Here is a 20682-nt window from a genome sequence, read left to right on the forward strand (position 1 = left end):
AATGAACATTTTCCTCCAGTTTAGTTCATTCATACCTAGATTAACATATCACCAAGCATAAAAATCTGACTTATATCTATTTGGGATGAAAAATGAAAAAGTTTATCAAAAAGAACAAAAACACGTTTGACAGCAATCTTGTACAACGGAAGAAAAGAGCTTAAAATTGTACCAACATTGTATAAGGCCAAATACTTTAAATTGATTATTTTCTTCTGGTTTGTTTAAATCTATACTTAGACTAACATCTTGCCTAGCATAAAAATCTTACTTCAACGATATGGGATGAGAACTAGAAAAGTTTGTCAAAAAGAAACAAACCACTTTGGCGACAGGTGTGAAAAATGATTGAATGGAATAACAGTATAAAATAGTACAAATTGTACAAAGGCAAAATCCTTTAAAATACCTCATTTTCGTCTACTTTTTATAAATCATACATAGATTTACATCTCACCTAGCATAAAAATCTTACGTTATCAATATGTGATGCTTAATAAAGATGTTTAAAAAAAAATGCTTCGGACCTTTCAATTTTTAAAAAATTATCGAAAATGAACGAATCCAGTGTTCTCTTTCAAATTCAGATAAATTAATAATTAATTAGAATAACAACTACCAAAACCTAAAGAATTATCAACACAGAAAATAAATACTTATTTTTATTCACACAAAAAAATATTCAATATATCTTTTCGGCGACCGACTTTGCTCACTACGCGAAGTTCGTAACGTTGCGCTTTCAGACATTCATTGCTCTGCAAACTGACAACCGAGCGCTAAAAACACTAATTAACACATTAAGATTGTTAATAACAATATCAATATAATATAAACTACCAGATCATGCTCAGAATACCCTACAACAACAAATATTAACGACTAATTACGAAGAATAATTGATTGCTTTATAACAAAATGGCTGACAGTAGCTGGAACAGGGAAGAATCTTCAGGTACACCGGCATCTCCAAAATCAATGTCATGTGACCCGCGTCCGCCGTTAGATATTATCGCATATCGCTATCGCGAAGAGGAGAGTTTCCAATCTGTGTTATCTATAGGTCTTTGGATTAACTACGCTGATTGAGCTACCTCTGCTGATATTTCTCCAATTGCATTCCTATTTGGAAGTTGATAGTTAATTAAATATGCTGTAATTGGTGTTTAAAATGTCTTTTGACTATTATGAAGGGTTAGATTGCACTTCGAAAGCCCGATATGACCAGAAAATAAAACTTATTCGACTAAACTAATGTCCGTACAAATTGCATGCTGGATGTTGGAAAAATGACCCGACTAAATGGCTGATGTTCGAGTACGGCGACATTCATAACTTTCGCATTGAGACACCAGAAATTAGTTTATTATGTAATAACGGGAGTATCATTGTAGATGTTGATGTAATTAATATTGTCGTTTTTTAGGGTTCATTCATTTTCGTACATTATATATTTCTACAATGTCAATTTATAAAAATATCCTGAAGCTGTAAAATAAGTAGGGAATACTGGTACACGACTTTCTTAGTTGTGTTATAAAAATCAAAGTCAAGCTTTTTTTTACTTTATACTGATCTCATTTATAGTATTTCTTTTATGTTGGTACCTTCCGTTTACATTGTGATTTACATGCCATTCATTATGACATACATGCCATAATTTTTCAGACCAATTCTGGGACATTGATTTAAATTGTCCGGGACTTTTGCCGATTTTCCGGGACATGTATAAAATGTAGCGATATTTATAGACATATGCATTTTGGTACGTTTTTTTTTGTTTCGCATTGTTAATTGCAAAAGTTCGAAAGCCTATCCGAAATACACTTGATCTATTAACGTCAAATTAAACATTACTACTTCTGTTACTAGATAAAAGCCACGTGCTTTCAATGTAAGCGTTCTAAACATAGATGGTGACATCACTGCGTTATTGTTATTAAGACCGGTGTGTAACGCGTAGTTGTTGATACGCCTTTATTCATTGATAACATTTATATAATAAAATATACAACAATACAGTACCGTGAGATCGTCAACTCAAATCACTTCACAATACATACAACCAATCACAATAAAACAAATACAACAAATCAGTACCGGTAGAACATAAACTGCTTTTAATTTTTTACTCTGTGATGTTGGACTTCAGATGTGTGAACAACTATCCTTTGCCCTTACGCAGCGGGAAATAATGACGTAGTAGATTAAAGCCAATTAACAACCACATTAAACAATGCCGCCTTTTCGGTTTGACTGTGAACGTGAGACAATCGATATGATAACAGGACCCCTGTTAATTGATCGATTTTAACACGTAGCGTAGCCTGTCTATTCGGGTAGGCATTTTCATGGAGACGCTGCAGATATACACAGATTCGAGGTGCAGATAAGCCTAAGATAAGGTACATGTATATAAGGATTTTGTAATTTTGCGGGACATTTGACAGATTTCCATGACAGCGGGACAAGTTCTTCATTTCCGGGACTGTCCCGGACAATCTGGGACGTATGGCATGTATGATTATGACCCGTGATTGGTTTAATAAATGTGACTAACTTACTAATTGTCTATCGCTTTTACTTTTGTTAATAAATCAAATTGAAAAAATAAATAGAACTTATAAATAAACAGAGTTATGGCCCTTTGTATCTTAAAAAAAATGCTTTTTACTATAGGCACTTTTGTGTCCGGAGCCATATCTTGGAAGTGCTTCGGCGGATTTCATTGAAACTTGGTATGAGTATATATATGCATAAGAAGATGATGCACGCCAAATGGCATTGTATACCATCTGTTAAAAACAGAGTTATGGCCCTTTGTATCTTGAAAAAATGCTTTTTACTATAGGCACTTTTGTGTCCGGATCCATATCTTGGAAGTGCTTTGGCGGATTTCATTGAAACTTGGTATGAGTATATATCCCCCGCCAGAGGCGGAGGGATATTGTTTTGGCGTTGTCCGGCTGTCCGTCCGGCTGTTCTTCCGTCCGTCACTTTTGTGTCCGGAGCCATATCTTGGAAGTGCTTTTGCGTATTTCATTGAAACTTTGTATGAGTATATATATGCATAAGAGGATGATTCACGCCAAATGGCATTGTACACCATCTGTACACCATCTGTTAATGGCCCTTTGTATCTTGTTATTTTGAGTTATTGTCCTCCGTCCGTCCATCTGTCAGTATGTTCATCCGTCTGATTTGCACCCATCCTCAAACAAAGCATATGTTGTGGGGGATATCAATTCTACAAATTTGCTTGTTGGTCTTTATTTGTAAAACTCTTTATTCTGAAATCATAACATATTATATTAAGTATGATATTTTTGATACGCCTCCATTATTTTTCTTGTTCTAATTGAAATCGGAGATAAAAAAATTGCTGTTTAGATTTAAATTAAATTTTGTGAGCTGGAATTATGTCATGTAAAAAACAAACTTTTTATCATGAAAGAGTGATATTGATCTTGATGATCTTTGAGGTGATTATACGGAATATGAAGAGAATGTGAATATATCTTGTTAAATAGATTTTCATCTTGGAATCATGTAACAGCTATACAGCTAAAAATACCAAAAAAATGTATTTTATAGGTCTTTGCAGTAACGCAAAACATATGAAAAACGACACTTGTTTAATAAATTAATCGGAAAAAAACTCCGAAAAAAAACACCTAATTAATATTTCAAAAATATATTATTTAGTGCAAACCGAATTTATTAATACATTTATGTGCATCTTTTAAAAAACGCGGCATTATCATCAAGGTAAAGATTATCAGAAGACTAAAAGGCCGACAATTTGACACAACAAAGAGCTCTATGCATAAGCCGTATTGTTTTTTGCAGAAAAGTTTCAATGAATTACAATAGTAATACATCTAATTAAAAAAATATAATTATCAATGGCATGAGTACGCTAGTGTGATAAACAAATAATTGATAGAAAGTGTAAGGGGTACAATGAAAATTATCGTACTACAAAGCCCTATAAAAAGGGAAGTGCATGACGGTATTTACATGTAATTTTAATTTGATGGGTTTTGTACAAAGAATGACACTTTTGAGGAATATTAACATACAACTGAAAAACACAACTTCACATTCTGCAAATTGATTGGACTGTACTCATGTATATTGAAAGCTCGTTACTAGTGAGTATGAGTGACAAATATCTAACATTTTAACACACATATATTTATATACATATTTTTTTTTAAACATTTTTAACCTCTGTTGGTGTCAAATGTAATTTCTTGTTTTTTATGATGTTGTTCGTGCATGCCGTAACATTTAATCTTCATACGGAATGACATTGTTTTAATTAACCAGTACCTGCTAAATACGTTCAATATTTTTACGTACATTTTATAATTATTAGATACTTTATTTTTTCATAAATTAAACGGGCTAGTATCTTTCCGGTGTACAATTTCTGATATTCAATATTGGACATAACTTTTAATTTGTACAATATGTAACACACCTAATGTATGCAACTGTTAAGTATGTCGGGGGTAAATTATCCAACCAAATGACTGCTAAATACTACAAGAAAGAGGAGACATGGTGGCATCATCAATTGTGTTTAATGACCAGACTGTCATCTGCCACCCAGTGAGGTTTATGACACCATGTTGTAAATTAGGTCTGGACAATATCTGATCAAAACGAGATAATCCAATTATGCAGAACAAAGGGGCAATTAAACACTGGAATGCAAAGGCTTACACGATTTTAAGATTGATGCAAATAATGAAATGATAAATATTGCATTTAATTTAAATAAATGTTTTTTTTAATGTGTCAATGTGTTAGTTTTCCTAGACAAATACCTATAAATGCATGTTTTTCAAACGTTTTTCTTTTAAACACTAGCGTAACATCTCCCCTGGCAGAAAAACTTTGGTGAGTAGAATAATTTCATACAACCAATGTCATGTCATGACGGCCTTAGAATTTAGAAAGAAATTCATCCGTTGAATAATCGGTGCTCTCTTATATATGTTACCGGTTGTTAGCAGCAGTGTAATTGTGAATGCGGAGAGAATTCAGGGGAGATAATTGGGAAATTACTAAATTCTGGAACAGTCTATATTGAAGATGGCAACTTGATATTTGGCATGCATGTGTATCTCATGAAGCTGCACATTTTGAGTGGTGAAAGGTCAAGGTCATCTTTCAAGGTCAAAAGTCAACAAATGCTATCCAAGGGAAGTAATAAGCTTTAATAGGGAGATAATTTCTAAACCTGCCAAATGATATATTGAAATTTTATTTCAAAGCGGCGCAATAGGGGGCATTGTGTTTGTAGTGGATCCGTGGTCTAGTGGTAACACACTGGCTTCACAATCCAGAGATCCCTGGTTCAATCCCCCGCTGCACCTAACCTTCTAACTCGTCTTTTGCATGAGACGTTAAACCGAGATGCAGTGTACTAGGTGCTATACACCAGGCACTAAAAAGACCCAGGGTCACCTCTGGAACGGGGTGTCTCCTGTATGTTGCACTATCCCCCGTAACCAACTAACACGTCTTTCTGGGGGCGATGGCCATATGGGAGACAATCCTGGTGCACTCGATAAAATAAAAAAGAAATAAAAAAAGAAAAGGGCATTGTGTTTCTGACAAACACATCTCTTGTTGGTAATCAATATTGGAGATTATTAATAGTGATCATAAAATCAGTTAAATATAAGACAGATTTTTTCTTGATTTAGAGAAAGAGACGGGCTTTTCTTTTTCGGGAAAAAAATTATCGATAAAACTGAAAAGTGGAAGCAATTTTCAAAAGTAAGCTTGAAGTTTGGGGAAAATTGCATCATTAAAAAAAAAATCTCTTAGGGGAAGGGGCCTCGAAGACCCTTGCAAAAGAAGCCCTGCTAGATCAAATTTATTTTAATTATCAATATGATTAACGAATTGATTGGTTTGTTTGCCATGTTTAAAACTAGTTGCATTCTGTGCAGAAAGGTGTATACAGTTAGATAAAGATGTATATTATGGCTACTCCTAACGCTTATCTTTGTTGGAGGTACAAAATAAAATAAGAATAATATATGGTATATTATTCTTTTATTTTTTTTATAACAATATGAAAATCTTGAAAATCTATAGATGCACTGTTTAGTTCATAAAATTACCTGATTTTACCCGAAATAACATAAAATCAAAGTATTTGAGATTATGTTGAAATAATCTGATCATAAAACAAAACAAAATTTATGACAATATATCAAAGCATGTGTGATATGATAGCTAGTGAAAGTGCTTATTGTTTGGTATTCACAAAGTCATAATTGATTTAAACAAATTATACAAAACAGTCATCTTTAATTTTAGAATAAGGAATTGAATATATTTCATATTCTTTGAAAAACAAAGAAGGAAACAATAAAATCAAGTTTATTATGTTTAAAACCTCCTTGTGTTCAGGAATAAATACAAATTGTTAAGTTATACTACTAATGGTTTTACGTGGTTGTAAATATTCACAAATATTGGCTCCAAACACTTTAATATTTTCTTGATAAATTAGTGGCTAGAATTTAAAGTCCATAATCGCTATCTAGAATCTAAGAGTGACAATTCCAGTTGATTATCTGCCCATGATTCTGAAGACCTGTCATGGATGAACAAAAAACTCAAGCTTTTACATTAAGTTTTTCTTTTTATTCCCTATAAAATAGCCAAATTGGAAAAATATTTACCTGAATAAAAATATGGATAATGAAATGTTTGAGCTTTGATGGAGACCTAAAATTATTTACATTTTGTTCATGTATCAGCTTATATTTGAGGTATTTTCCCAATGCACTCATGGTGGGGTTCATATAGCTCTGATAATCCAAACACAAGCCACATTCAAAGGCTTGCCAATCAAAATTGCTTCCCACTCTCTTGTTAAATCTCTATCAACAAAATTGAGGAAATTATCTTAATATTTATCAATGCTGTTATATTTTATAACAAGTGGTTACAAAATTATTTGGAGAGCGGGCATTTCCTTAAAATGCAAGTAGTCATTAAGCAGGGCTAAATGGCCTCTTTATATCTATCAGCATATCTTCCTACTTCATTTATAAAAATCAACGGTCTTCTCAGAAAATGCAAACAGAATGTTGAGAGGCTGAGCCCATTTTGGCTTTCGATGTACCAGTTTAATTCTGTATTTTTGTCTTGTTAAGGGAAAATGTGGTTTAATGCATGTGCGTAAAGCATAGTACAATGACTGGCTATTCAGGGACAACACTTTACTAATATGATTTTAACCCTTTGAGCGCTGGAACCGAATTTTGAAGGCCTTTGCAAACAGTTTGGATCCAGATGAGACGCCACAGAACGTGGCGTCTCATCAGGATCTAAACTGTTTGCTATTCTGATAGTATTCTTTGAAAAAAATTGAAGAAATGGCTAATTTTAGAAAATCAGCAGACGACATTTTAGCAGACGACAAATTTCCCAGCATGCAAAGGGTTAAACCTGTTTTCCAAGAGTAAGGCTCATATGTGAAAAGAATGTTGATTTTGCCGATTTCAGCTTGCAAGGGACCACTTTTGACCTGTATTTCTGTATTTCAGGAGGTAGATATCAATGACAGCAGTGGCCAGAAATGTAAACCAGCATGGCCAATGATCCCCATGAAGTGGTGCTCTTGAAGCAACTTGAGTAAGATACTTTACTTTATGAAAGATGCATTGTTAATTAAGCTCCAAATACAAGCAGATTGGTTGCATGGTACATGTATTATTATTGTTATGATTAATGAACATTAAAACAAAGCAGGATAAGTGCACTTGTTAACCTAGGGTCAGAGTGACATTGTTTGCTGGGATTATTATTGTGACTGAAATTATTATTGTATGTTATATAGGCTACCACACTTTATTTTACCTGATTAGGGATGACACTTTGTGCCTTAACTGGATTTTTGCTAAGAAGAAACATCCTTTAACAAAAAACTTCCATAAAAGCAGAAAGTGTTGTCGTTGATTAGCATGTGTGGACTGCACAGGCTGATATGGGAAAACTCTTAACGAGCATGCATTTTCCCAAAGTCTCATTTATTTTTAGTTTTCTCAATGGTATTAAGCTGAACAAGATTTTAATTCTCATAAATAAGAAGACAAGTGATTTGCATGTTGCAAACACATTTTACATGTGTTGAGCAAACATTTCTAGTACTAGTCATGGTGATGCAACTTTAAGTAATACAAAATGTTAATTAGAATAAGCTTATGGCCTACTTCTGTGTAAAGATTAAATAAGGCAAGCAGCCTCTGTATAATAAGTATAAACAATAGGTCTTACAAAATGTGCATTTTCTGAAAAGTATGAAACATTACTAACAGTCAATGATTGATTTTGATACAGCACCAAATCTTGATAAGGTTTATCATCCTTGTTTCAAATAAATATGTTTGTATTATTGGTGAAAAGTCATAACACGTGAGCTGAAGGACATATTAGTGGACATTTTTCAACTAATGAAAAAACTGTCATATTTTGCTCCCAAATAATATAATTAACCCTTTCCCATTTAGAAGCAAAGTGAAAATGGCTATGTGCAAACAGCATAAAGCCAGAACAGCATGCAAGTACATGTAACTTGCAGGCTGTTCAGGTTTCATGCTGTTTACTTCTCATCAGTATCTAAATATTGGAAAGTCTTAAAAACTTGAATCTAGTAAGAAAGGTCTTAAATTAAATATAACTTCTTAAGGGACTAATGCATCAAAATAATATCTAAATGGTAAAGGGTTAAAAATGCTTTGAACTATGATCTTTAAAGTTGGTTTGCTGATAACTTGGAATTAAAGAAGAAAATGTTGATTGTGTGATCAACCCAGTCAGATATCAAAGTCACAGAGGCTTGAAACATGAAAACTATTTACAAACAATATCTAAAGAACACTTTAACTTGTATCAAGTAATTGTGTATGGTAGTTTTTACCAGTCAGAAGACCCCTTATCTATTTTAAGGTCATAAAATCAAAAGTCAATTACATTATTACCGGCCCATAAGATCAAAAGTCTATTTCATTATTACCGGCCCATAAGATCAAAACTCAATTACATTATTACTGTCCCATAAGATCAAAAGTCTATTTCATTATTACCGGCCCATAAGATCAAAAGTCAGTTACATTATTACCGGCCCATAAGATCAAAAGTCAATAACATTATTACTGGCCCATAAGTAGAGGTTTAATTACCATAACTAGTCTACAAGTTTGGTGAGGCATACATGTTTTATAAATATCTCTTGATGAAATGCGACAAGCATTTCTTTATTTTAAACATGAAAATTTGATAATGTCAAAAATTACACAAATCAAATGGAGAAGTATTTCTATGTATCCTAGTTTGAAGTAATCAAATGTTATCATTTCACTCGACCCTGGGTTAAATGGAAGGGTTTTCATTTACGGGACTATTCCACTCATTCAGTTCTAAGCATAAATTTGGTTCAATTTACGCTCAGAAATACCATTTAAACCATGCTGTGGGAAAATAAATGTGCATCCGCACAGGCTAATCAGGGACAAAACTTTATGCTTTGATGGTATTTTTGCACAGGCTGATCTTGGACTATGCTTTATACACATGCATTAAGCCCTGTTTTCCCAGAGTGCGGCTCATTCTCATGTGTTTGTTGTTTTTAGTTTTTTTCACCCAGATCTCCAACGTCACAAGGCGGAGTGTCTTCTGCTTCAGAACGGTGACGAAGGATCATTTCTCATACGCAACAGTAAAACCACTAATGAGTTTGCAGTTTCGGTCAAGTAAGTTTCCAGTGATTTTTTGTCCCGTGTGTATGCTGTTTATAGGCACATTCACAATGACAAAAAGTTTTCATTTTCATCATGTTATGGGCTAAATAACTGAGAAAAATATTAAATCTTATCAGTTATATCAAGGAAGATTGGCATGAGTGAATAAAATGCAAGTGTTTATTACAATGTTTGGAATTTATGCAACATAATTCACAATTTCACATAAAATATTTTTTCACAAATCACAGGAAAAAGCACTGGTTCTTTGGAAGCTCTTGTGCATGAATTAACAATGTGCATAATAGAACCTACATGAGTTTGGAAAGATTATATATTCTTACTGTCACATAAAAAGTTCATTATATATACATATCACATATCTTTACTATAAATAGTAACAAAATGACGTCGCGACAGGGCCGTTATTCATATCTAGCGGGCCAATATAAATTATATCAGCCCGCTGAGCAGGGCCGATTTTTAATATCAGAAAAGAATGCAATCGCGCGACTTTTACTGAACAAAATCATTATTGTGTCCACATTCAGCCTTAGCCAACGGTGATCAATAAAATTTAGCTTCAACTCAACGAGAGAATCGAACATGATTATTATGACACGTAGCACACCATTTGGATAATACAAATATTGATCGAAACTGAAACTCATCTGTACATTTAATTGATGCCTCTATTTGTGTTTTAACAAAATTCGTCAAACATTGTGAAACAGCAAAATTTATAGAAAAATGCAGACATACCTCAATGGCAACTTAAATCCGGTTCTTATAATAATAAAATAAAAAAGATTTGTAATTCCATTTTCTGTTATTCCATCCGTTTATCTACTTTGATTTTAAATCATCCTTTTAAAGTGATTGCATCGAATGCTTAACACTGTCACCATAAACACTATTTACCAAATCGAATGTCGAAGAGTTTATAATAACTATAATTACTATCGAAGCTCCCAATTATGCTTGTCAAACACAAAATCCGAAATTCTTTTTGGAATCGTTGGATGCTTACAAAATATTTAACTGTTAAATAAAAACCCTCCACGTCCGAATTGTTGTCATAAAATCTATAGAGTCTAGGGTAATTTCGTCATTGAAATTAAGTCACATGAGGTACATCATCAATTGCGTAATCAATTGAATGAAAATAAAAGTACGGAAGGCTGTTTCTGCATATATTTTAGTGAAAGACCAAAAAAGTTTGATAAGTGATATAAACGATAACAAACGGCAGAGCTGGGCCCGACGTCTAAAATCGGCCCTAGCCGCATAATGGCCCTCGGGCCGTTATGTCGGCAGCGGGCTGATTATAGACATCCTGCCCAGCTCTGCCGTGTGTTATTGTCTAATTATAAAATTAGTCTCATGCCATATACTTCCAGGATAGCACCAGACCAGCAATAGCATTCCAGCAATCTGGTCAGCACTCTTTCCACTAATGAGCACATCAAACCTTGCATGACTTTAAAGGGGGGAGGGTATCACCTGACCAGACTCTGCACAGGCTGATCTAGAGATAGAATGGCTACATATTGCATAAGACCACCAAGACTGGGTGCTAGGTGAACTAATTATTATTTTTACTAGTTGCTATGCTGCTATAGAGACTGGTTGCTTTAGGAACAGTGGAACAAGTTGCTATAGAGGCTTGCTTTTATTGGGATTGTTTTCTGTAGAGACTGGTTGCTATGGTGATTTGTTGTTCTACAGACAGGTATCTATGAATACTGTTTGCTATGGAGACTGATTGCTACAGAGACTATTTGCCATGGACACTCGTTGCTCTAGATGCTATTGGAACTGTTTGCTATGGAGACTTTGCTATGGCAACTAGTTGCTATGGAAACTGATTCCAGGTCTGAAGGAGCAGTGAAGCATTTCAAGCTGCTGTGGATAGAAGATGTGTTCCAGTTTGGACATGGCACGTATCAGAGCTGTAAGGAGCTGGAGCGACACTTCAACAGCCATCCCATGCTGGCCGGGGAGTCAGGTGAGTGAGAATGGTCATTAGCAAATGAGCCTCATACTGGGAAAATAGGGCTCAATGCATGTGCGTAAAGTGTTGCCCCAGATAATCCTTTGTAGACTGCACAGGCTAATCTGGGTCGCAACTTAACGCTTAAAGGAAGAGACTAAATGTGACAATGGTTTATACATGTGTCCATCCCAAAAGACTGATTCTAAGCTTTTAAAGCTACTACAAAGGGTATGTCATGTAGTTCTGTGGCTCACAAACATTCCTGTCTGAGTAAAAATATTAGAATTCACTTAGTCTTTCATTGTTCTAGTCCTACATATGCATGCCTGCTTCGATAATACCACTTAACCACTCCAGTAAGGGAGGAAAGCTTGGAAAACCATTTGTAAAATGCCACGTAGTTAAAATCTAATCATGGCAACTTTGGAACAAGCCCAAATAACTACTTCTTTCTTTTACCCAAATGGTAATTCAATGCCAGCACTATTAACACTACCTCATATCTCTTCAAAATGCATATTAAATGTTTAAGGAAATGAAACTGTAAAATTGTATAGTTAACAAAAATTAATATCAATCAAATGAGGGATTTAATGCTCCTTCTTTATAGATTTTAGCTCTTTTATCAACATTTTCTTTTTTGCTGAGGAAGCTCAAAGCCATGAGTGTGTGGATGCTTAACAAACTAAAAAGCAGAATGACCTAATCAGATTCAACATGACCTGCTTGTAAAAACTAATTTTAATAAATAAAGTAGCTGAGTTGAATTATAAATTTAAATATTTCCCACCTTTACACAAACATTGGAGATGTCTTTCATTATGTTCACCATGGTGTTGCTTGCTGAGTATAAATGGTATGCATACAGTGATGGAAATTAACATAAGTATGCAAGCCTTTCACTAGAAAATTCCAGGTTTCATATTGCTGGGCTTTTAATATGTTCTTGGTCTCAAATAATAATATCAAAAATAGAGCTTTCTTGATCAACTTGCTGATATGACAAAAAGAGCTTGCTTGTTGAAACTGCTTATGTATGTAATAGATTTTGATTTTTCAAGCTGCTTGTTTTATTAACTTATCATATCTAAGCTTGAGCTTTATCAGGTCTACTTGTTGTCCAGGTAAGCCCACAAAGCTAGAAGAGCCGTATCCCCGTGATGTGGCTGAGCCGTCTATCTACGAGACAGTGGTAGCCCACGCAGAGGGCGGGGAGTTGGTGCAAGTCAGGAATAACAAGCAGCCACGATCAGTATGAAATTTGCTTAGCAGTGGTCTATGAAAATTCAGTTTTATGGATGTGTATAAAAAGTCATCTCAGATTAGCCTGTGAAGTCAGCACAGGCTGATCAGGGACGACACTTTCAGCCTACGCTGGATTTATGTTTAAAAGAGACTTCCTTTAAACGAAAATTCCATAAAAGAGGAAAGTGTTGTCCTTGATTAGCCTGTGCAGATTGCTCAGGCAAAGCTTGGAAGACACATGCATTAAGCCCAGTTTTCCCAGAACAAGGCAGTGTTTAACGAGCGGTAGTTTGTTTACCATTTTTACTAGTTGTAAAATATGCCGGTAGATAGCTGCCCCGTCCGTTTGGTTAAGATACTTTGGTTATTGTTATCCTTTTTTGTTAAAATCTTCTCTGAATGACACTGTCACCTAGTTTGGTATTTGGCACATAGCATTTTATGGTTGTACTCTACAAAATTTGTTCACATTATGCCCCTGGTTCCAAACTGGCCTAATAAGTATATTTACTCATATAGTGTATAATTTAAAAATTCTTCTTAAACCACATCGGCCCGGGGTTTAATAATCTGTTTGTAACTCTATAAAGTTTGTTCAAATCATGGCCTTTTGGTCAAGATTGGCCTCGGCCTCTGGGGTCACATGATATATTATGATTTATATAGTAAGTTACTTTTGAAATCTTATTATCTGAAACTGTAAGAGTAAGGTGTTTAACATTTGGTGTGGGACGTTTTATGGTGGCCCTGTACTAAGTTTGTTCACATCATGCCCTTAGGGTCAAAATTGGGCCCACCATAGGGGTTCCTTTTTTTTAATGTATGTTTAAAGTAGAAACTTCAATCTGTTCTATTACTGCCTCAAACCATATCAAGTCTGTGTCATACAGAGAAGAAGAACTAGTTAAGTATTGTTTTCTTTGGCTTACAAATGCTTTTGAATTGAAAATAATATAAATGTCAATATGACATTCACTAAGATTCAACATATAGAGCTTGATGAAAGATGAACAAAATGTTGAGATTAAAAAAAAATAATAATCATATTTCAGAAATCTTCAATTGGGAATGTGAAGGTCCCATTTCTGAAATATATGCACTTTTTCCATAGGGAATGGGTTCTTCTACAGGCCCCAAATTTCAACAAAAAACACTGTTAAGTGATTCACTAGAAGCAGTTGGACAGTGAAGTGTGTTATGCAGAGCAGTGTCTATACCTTTGGTTGGTGTAAAGAGATATAAAACAAACTTGCAGGAGACGAAGCATACATATTTTTCTGCTTTTCTGACTCAGTTTTTTTTTAGCATGAGCAATTTCACTACTGGGTATTTTTAAAAAGAACACATTTCAAATTACGGTACATCTTTTTTTGCATAAAAAATATGTTTTCATTTTTGTATTTACAGGTAAACTCTAAAGATGGATATTTGACAAAGCAAGGAGAAATCTTCAAAGTAAGAGTGTTTTGGTGTAAAAAAGGTTTAACTTTTAAATAAAATGTAAGCCCATTGCACAAAACCATATCCTGCTATTTCTCAAATGCACGGATGATACTTCAATAAAGCTTGGTACACTAATAAAGGGCATTGTGAGGACTTGGTACACTTATAAAGGGCAAAGTGAGGACTTAGTACACTTATAAAGGGTGATGTGAGGACAGTCCTTTTTACACTTATAAAGGGCAAAGTGAGGACTTGGTACTCTTATAAAGGTCAATGTGAAAACTTGGTACTCTTATAAAGGGCAATTTGAGGACTTGGTACAATTATAACGGGCAGATTGAGGATTTGGTAAACTTATAAAGGGCAATGTGAGAACTTGGTACTCTTATAAAGGGCAACTTGAGGACTTGGTACAATTATAACGGGCGAATTGAGGATTTGGTAAACTTATAAAGGGCAATGTGAGAACTTGGTACTCTTATAAAGGGCAATGTGAGGTTTTGGTACACTTATAAAGGGCAATATGAGGACTTGGGTCACAATTATAAAGGGCAAAGTTAGGACTTGGTACGCTTTTGAAGGGCAATGTATGGACTTGATTCACTTTAAAAGGGCGATGTGAGGATCGATCTTGCATGATGTTTTGTTATCCCCCGCAATAGGCAAAGGGATATTGTTTTGGCGTTGTCCATCCGTCCGTCCGGCACTTTTGTGTCCGGAGCAATATCTTGGAAGTGCTTTGGCGGATTTCATTGAAACTTGGTATGAGTATATATACGGATAAGAGGATGATGCATGCCAAATGGCATTGTACATCATCTGTTTATAATGGAGTTATGGCCCTTTGTATCTTATAAAAAAATTTTTTTTAGCTGACTGTCAAATATAAAACTTTTGTGTCCAGAAGCATATTGGCGGGGGATATCAATAAAAACGAATTTGCTTGTTTTCATCAGTTTTTCAAAGATGAAGTCCCTGTTATAAAAATAAAATACAATTTTAAATGTTAAAATGATTAAGATGTTAATATAAAACATGGTACACATATTGGTTAAAAGCTTTTTCATCTATCTTGCTGTCAATTCTGTCCTCTGACCAGCAATCCATCTGTCTGTCCATCTGCAAGAAAATGCAATAACTCAAAAAGTATGTAGATATGATCATGAACTTGGTATAAGTATTTAAAGTGAAATTGAAAACATCATGCACGATATTGGTTTTTCTGTATTCCTATAAAATAAGTGTTATGATTTTTTCATTTTGTGTGTGTCAAATTTGTTAACTAGAGAAAATTGGATGCATATCTCCCAATATTAATATTTATATGAAGGAAACAATTTCTAATTTTGAATTTAAGTTGTACATTGACTATGTTAATATTATTTGTTCTGCAAGAAAATAAGGTGAATCATATGTGGGCATGAATAACTTCACATCATTGGCATGGACAGCACAGAGAGCATGGGTGTATTGAGTGTCCAATCAAAACTGTATTCATATTACTACAGGATACCTTTTCTGTTGAATAACACCTTTGAAGTGCATAACAGCATAACAAAATTAGGTATCTATTGCATGCATAACTTGTTTTTATGCCCCCGGTAGGGTGGCATATAGCAGTTGAACTGTCCGTCCGTCAGTCCGTCCTAAACTTTAATGGCCATAACTTTTTATGTCCCCCACTATAGTAGTGGGGGACATATTGTTTTTGCCCTGTTGGTCTGTTAGTCTGTCTGTCTGTTTGCGCCAACTTTAACATTTTGCAATAACTTTTGCTATATTGAAGATAGCAACTTCATATTTGGCATGCATGTGTATCTCATGAAGCTGCACATTTTGAGTGGTGAAAGGTCAAGGTCATCCTTCAAGGTCAGAGGTCAAATATATGTGGCCGAAATCGCTCATTTTATGAATACTTTTGCAATATTGAAGATAGCAACTTGATATTTGGCATGCATGTGTATCTCATGGAGCTGCACATTTTGAGTGGTGAAAGGTCAAGGTCAAGGTCATCCTTCAAGGTCAGATGTCAATTATATGTGACCAAAATCGCTCATTTTATGAATACTTTTGCAATATTGAAGATAGCAACTTGATATTTGGTATGCATGTGCATCTCATGGAGCTGCTCATTTTGAGTGGTGAAAGGTCAAGGTCAAGGTCATCCTTCAAGGTCAGAGGTCAAATATATGTGGCCCAAATCGCTTATTTTATGAATACTTTTGCAATATTGAAGATAGCAACTTGATATTTGGCATGCATGTGTATCTCATGGAGCTGCACATTTTGAGTGGTGAAAGGTCAAGGTCAAGGTCATCCTTCACAAGGTCAAGGTCATCCTACAATGTCAAACATCATATAGGGGGACATTGTGTTTCACAAACACATCTTGTTCAATATTGAACATAGTAACTTGATATTTGGCATGCATGTGCATCTCATGGAGGTGCACATTTGAGTGGTGTAAGGTGAAGGTCAAGGACATCCTTCAAGGTCAAATGGCAAATATATGGCATCTGTCAGTCCGTCCGAAAACTTTAATATTGGCCATAACTTTTTCAATATTGAAGATAGCAACTTGATATTTGGCATGCATGTGTATCTCATGCAGCTGCATATTTTGAAAGGTGAAATGTCAAGGTCATCCTTCAAGGTCAAAGGTCAAATATATGGCATCCGTCCGTCCATCCGAAAACTTTAACATTCGCCATAACTTTTTTATGCCCCCAAAGGGTGGCATATAGTTTTTTAACTGTCGGTCAGTCCGTCTGTCCGTCCATCCGAAAACTTTAACATTGCCCATAACTTTTGCAATATTGAAGATAGAAACTTGATATTTGGCATGCATGTGTATCCCATGGAGCTGCACATTTTGAGTGGTGAAAGGTCAAGGTCATCCTTCAAGGTCAAGGGTCAAAGGTCGAATTTTGCAATATTGAAGATAGAACTCGATATTTGGCATGCATGCGTATCTCATGGAGCTGCACATTTTGAGTGGCGAAAGGTCAAAGTTATCCTTCAAGGTTAAAGGTCAAATATATGGCTTCAAAGCGGGGCAGTAGGGTGCATTGTGTCTCACGAACACAGCTCTTGTTTCCTAAAAGTTAGTGTTATTGTTGAGATAGTGTTATTGTTGAGATATGGAACTGTGGCATACAGTATCTATACCCACTGTCCCAATTAACGACCTGTTATTTGTGTGCTAATTTATTGCAGGTGTTGTCATTAGAATCAATTATGTTATTCCAAGTGTGAAGCTGATTGTTACATAATTAAGATTTTCATGATTTTGCGATTGACCGAGACAGCATGCATCTTTCTGGGACATTAATTAACCAGCCATACGCATTGATATTCTCCAGTTTGGCAATTATCAAAACAATCCCTTCCTAAATTGACAACAGCTCAAAGTATTTAATCAACAAATGTCTACAGCCATCACTCTGAGAAAATGGGGTTTATGTATGTGCATAAAGTGTTGTCCCAGATTACAGTGTGCAATCAGTTACAACACTTTCTGCCTAAATTGGATTTTCAGAAACAAAAGAGTTCCTTTAAAAGAAAAAAATGATGAAAGCAGAAAACGCCATACAAGATTAGCCTGAGCAGTCCTTAAATGTTGTCTCTTTGAGCACAGGCATGAAGCCCGATATTTCAGAGTGAGGTTCACATATCAAAAAGACCCCATTTCTCAAATCTATCTATCATTGTAGACGTGGAATGTGAGATACTTCAAGCTTCAAGGCAGTGAGCTCCGGTATTTCAAGGACAGCTCAGCTAAAGAGCCTCTAAGGGTGCTGGACCTTGACCAGTGCACGGGCTGTCACTTTCAGGGCGATTACAAGGGAAAACACCATGTGTTCAGGTCAGTATTACTGTGTGTTAAGGTCAGTATAACTGTGTTCAGGGCAGTGTAACTGTATTTTCAGGTCAGTTTAAATGTGCTCAATTCAGAATAAAAATGTTCAGGTCTGTGTAACTGTGTGTTCAATTCAGAATAACAGTGTTCAGGCCTGTATAACTGTGTGTTTAGGACAGTATAACAGTGTTCAGGTCTGTATGACTGTGTGTTCAGGATGGTGTGTTCAGGTCTGTATAACTGTGTATTTAGGATGGTATAACTGTGTTCAGGTCTGTATAACTGTTTGTTAAGAACGCTTTAATTGTGTTCAGGTCTGTATGACTGTGTGTGTTTATGATGGTATAACTGTGTTCAGGTCTGTATTAGGACAGTATAACTGTGTTCAGGGCTGTATTATTGTGTGTTTAGGATAGTATAACTGTGTTCAGGTCTGTATAGCTGTGTGTTTAGGATGGTATAACTGTGTTCAGGCCTGTATAACTGTGTGTTAAGGATAGTATAACTGTGTTCAGATCTGTATAGCTGTGTGTTTAGGATTGTATATTTGTGTGCAGGCCTGTATAACTGTGTGTTTAGGTATGTATAACTGTGTGGTCAGGTCTGTATAACTGTGTGTTCTGGTATGTATAACTGTGTTCTGGTCAGTATTAAACTGTGACTATACTCAGATCCTATATCATGCAACAGAAATATATCTTAAAATTCATTTTTAGCTTGACTCTTTTATATGAAATATATATAGTGGAGCTATCCTACTCACCCCTGGGTCGGCGTTCCCGTTAGCGTGCAAATGTTAAAGTTTGCGTACCACCCCAAATATTTCCTATGTCCTTTGACATATTGCTTTCATATTTTGCATACTTCTTTACCAACATGATCCCAATATATAAAGAAGAGCAGGCAACTGTATCAAGCATTTTGACAGAATTATTGCCCCTTTTATACTTAGAATATGCATATTATTGATAAATCTATGTTAAAGTTTGCGTACCACTTCAAATATTTTCTATGTCCTTTGACATATTGCTTTCATATTTTGCATACTTCTTTACTAACATGATCTCAATCTATAAACAAGAGTAGACAACTGTATCAAGCATTTTAACATAATTATGGCCCCTTTTATACTTAGATAATTTAACATTTTGCTTAAATTGCCATAACTTCTTTATTTATGATCACATTTGATTCATACTTTGACAAAACAACACTTACCTGACATACCACAATGCACTCCACCCAAACCATCCCCCATGCCCCACCCCAGAATCCCCCCCCCCCCCAAATAAAAAATAAATTATTTTTTCCTTATTTTTGAAAGATCATCTATTAAATGACCACACACCCACATTATACCCCCCTCCATGATGGCTTACGTTATACTGTCATGCACTCGAATAGTCGAGTGCCCTGTCCTCTGACAGCTCTTGTTCACATTATTTAAAAAAAAAAGCAAAAGTTTGTGGTGCAAAACAAAGTGAAATTATTGATTTAAATCACATGCACAAAATTGTTAGAACAGTATATTTGAGTTTATTACTCCTCTTTTAGTCCACATACTTAATATCATAACAGATTATAAAGGCTGGAGTCATCATAATCACAAACGAAGTTAAGGGGGGTATATAGGAGTCAGCTTGTCTGTCTGTCTGTCTGTTGGTTGGTTGGTAGGTCTGCAGTAAGTGTCCGCCCTCTAATTCAAGTTGTTTTCATCTGATCTTCACCAAACTTGGTCCGATGTTGTATCTAGATGATGTCTAGGATCAAGTATGAATATGGGTCATGCCAGGTCAAAAACTAGGTCTTGCGGTCATTTAGTGCGTTTTACACATTCAGCATGGTATCCGCTCTCTAATTCAAGTAGTTTTTATCCGATCTTCACCACACTTGGTCAGAAGTTGTATCTACATGATGTGTAGATCAAGTCCAAACATGGGCCATGCCGGTTTAAAAACTAGGTCACGGAATCACTTAGTGTGTTTTAAACATTGAGCATGCTGTTCGCTGTTTTTTGTGCAGAAAACATGCAAAATATTCTGTGTCATTTCGGCATGTGGGGGTATTCGTCACGTCTGTGACAAAGCTCTAGTTCTACTAGAATTAGAATTGTAGTGGGGAGGTAGAAATCATTTAACATATCAGAAAAGGTTTTAACTGTGACACCAATATCAAAAATTATGTTTAAGACACAAGTAGTCTTGATTTGCTAATATAAGAAATCAATACCTGATTATTGGTGTCTTGTATTGTTTTCAGTTTGACATTTTCATGGAGGACATTCTACATTTTTGGGGCAAGTGATGAAGAGTCAAAAGAATGGGTAAACATGATCAACTGGAAACTGGTAAGGTCAAGATAATATA

General features: G+C 35.2%; 1 protein-coding gene and 1 long non-coding RNA gene across 4 annotated transcripts in view; one reads left to right on the forward strand and one right to left on the reverse strand.

Annotated features, from left to right (window-relative positions):
* LOC127866698 (uncharacterized) overlaps positions 1-20682 on the reverse strand; it is a 194114-nt gene that overhangs the window by 38356 nt on the left and 135076 nt on the right. The window lies entirely within an intron of this gene.
* LOC127866688 (dual adapter for phosphotyrosine and 3-phosphotyrosine and 3-phosphoinositide-like) overlaps positions 1-20682 on the forward strand; it is a 30953-nt gene that overhangs the window by 1868 nt on the left and 8403 nt on the right. For 2 of the 3 annotated variants that reach the window (XM_052407433.1, XM_052407432.1), the window contains exons 2-8: positions 7581-7668; positions 9666-9785; positions 11648-11781; positions 12894-13021; positions 14422-14469; positions 18171-18322; positions 20576-20663. In XM_052407433.1, coding sequence (XP_052263393.1) covers positions 7625-7668; positions 9666-9785; positions 11648-11781; positions 12894-13021; positions 14422-14469; positions 18171-18322; positions 20576-20663 — 714 coding nt within the window. In that variant the 5' untranslated portion in view covers positions 7581-7624. Of the gene's footprint in view, positions 1-7580; positions 7669-9665; positions 9786-11173; positions 11354-11647; positions 11782-12893; positions 13022-14421; positions 14470-18170; positions 18323-20575; positions 20664-20682 lie in introns of those variants that run through there. The other variant, XM_052407434.1, reaches the window with a different exon arrangement.

Source organism: Dreissena polymorpha, chromosome 2, assembly GCF_020536995.1.
Source record: "Dreissena polymorpha isolate Duluth1 chromosome 2, UMN_Dpol_1.0, whole genome shotgun sequence".
Lineage (NCBI taxonomy): Eukaryota > Metazoa > Mollusca > Bivalvia > Myida > Dreissenidae > Dreissena > Dreissena polymorpha.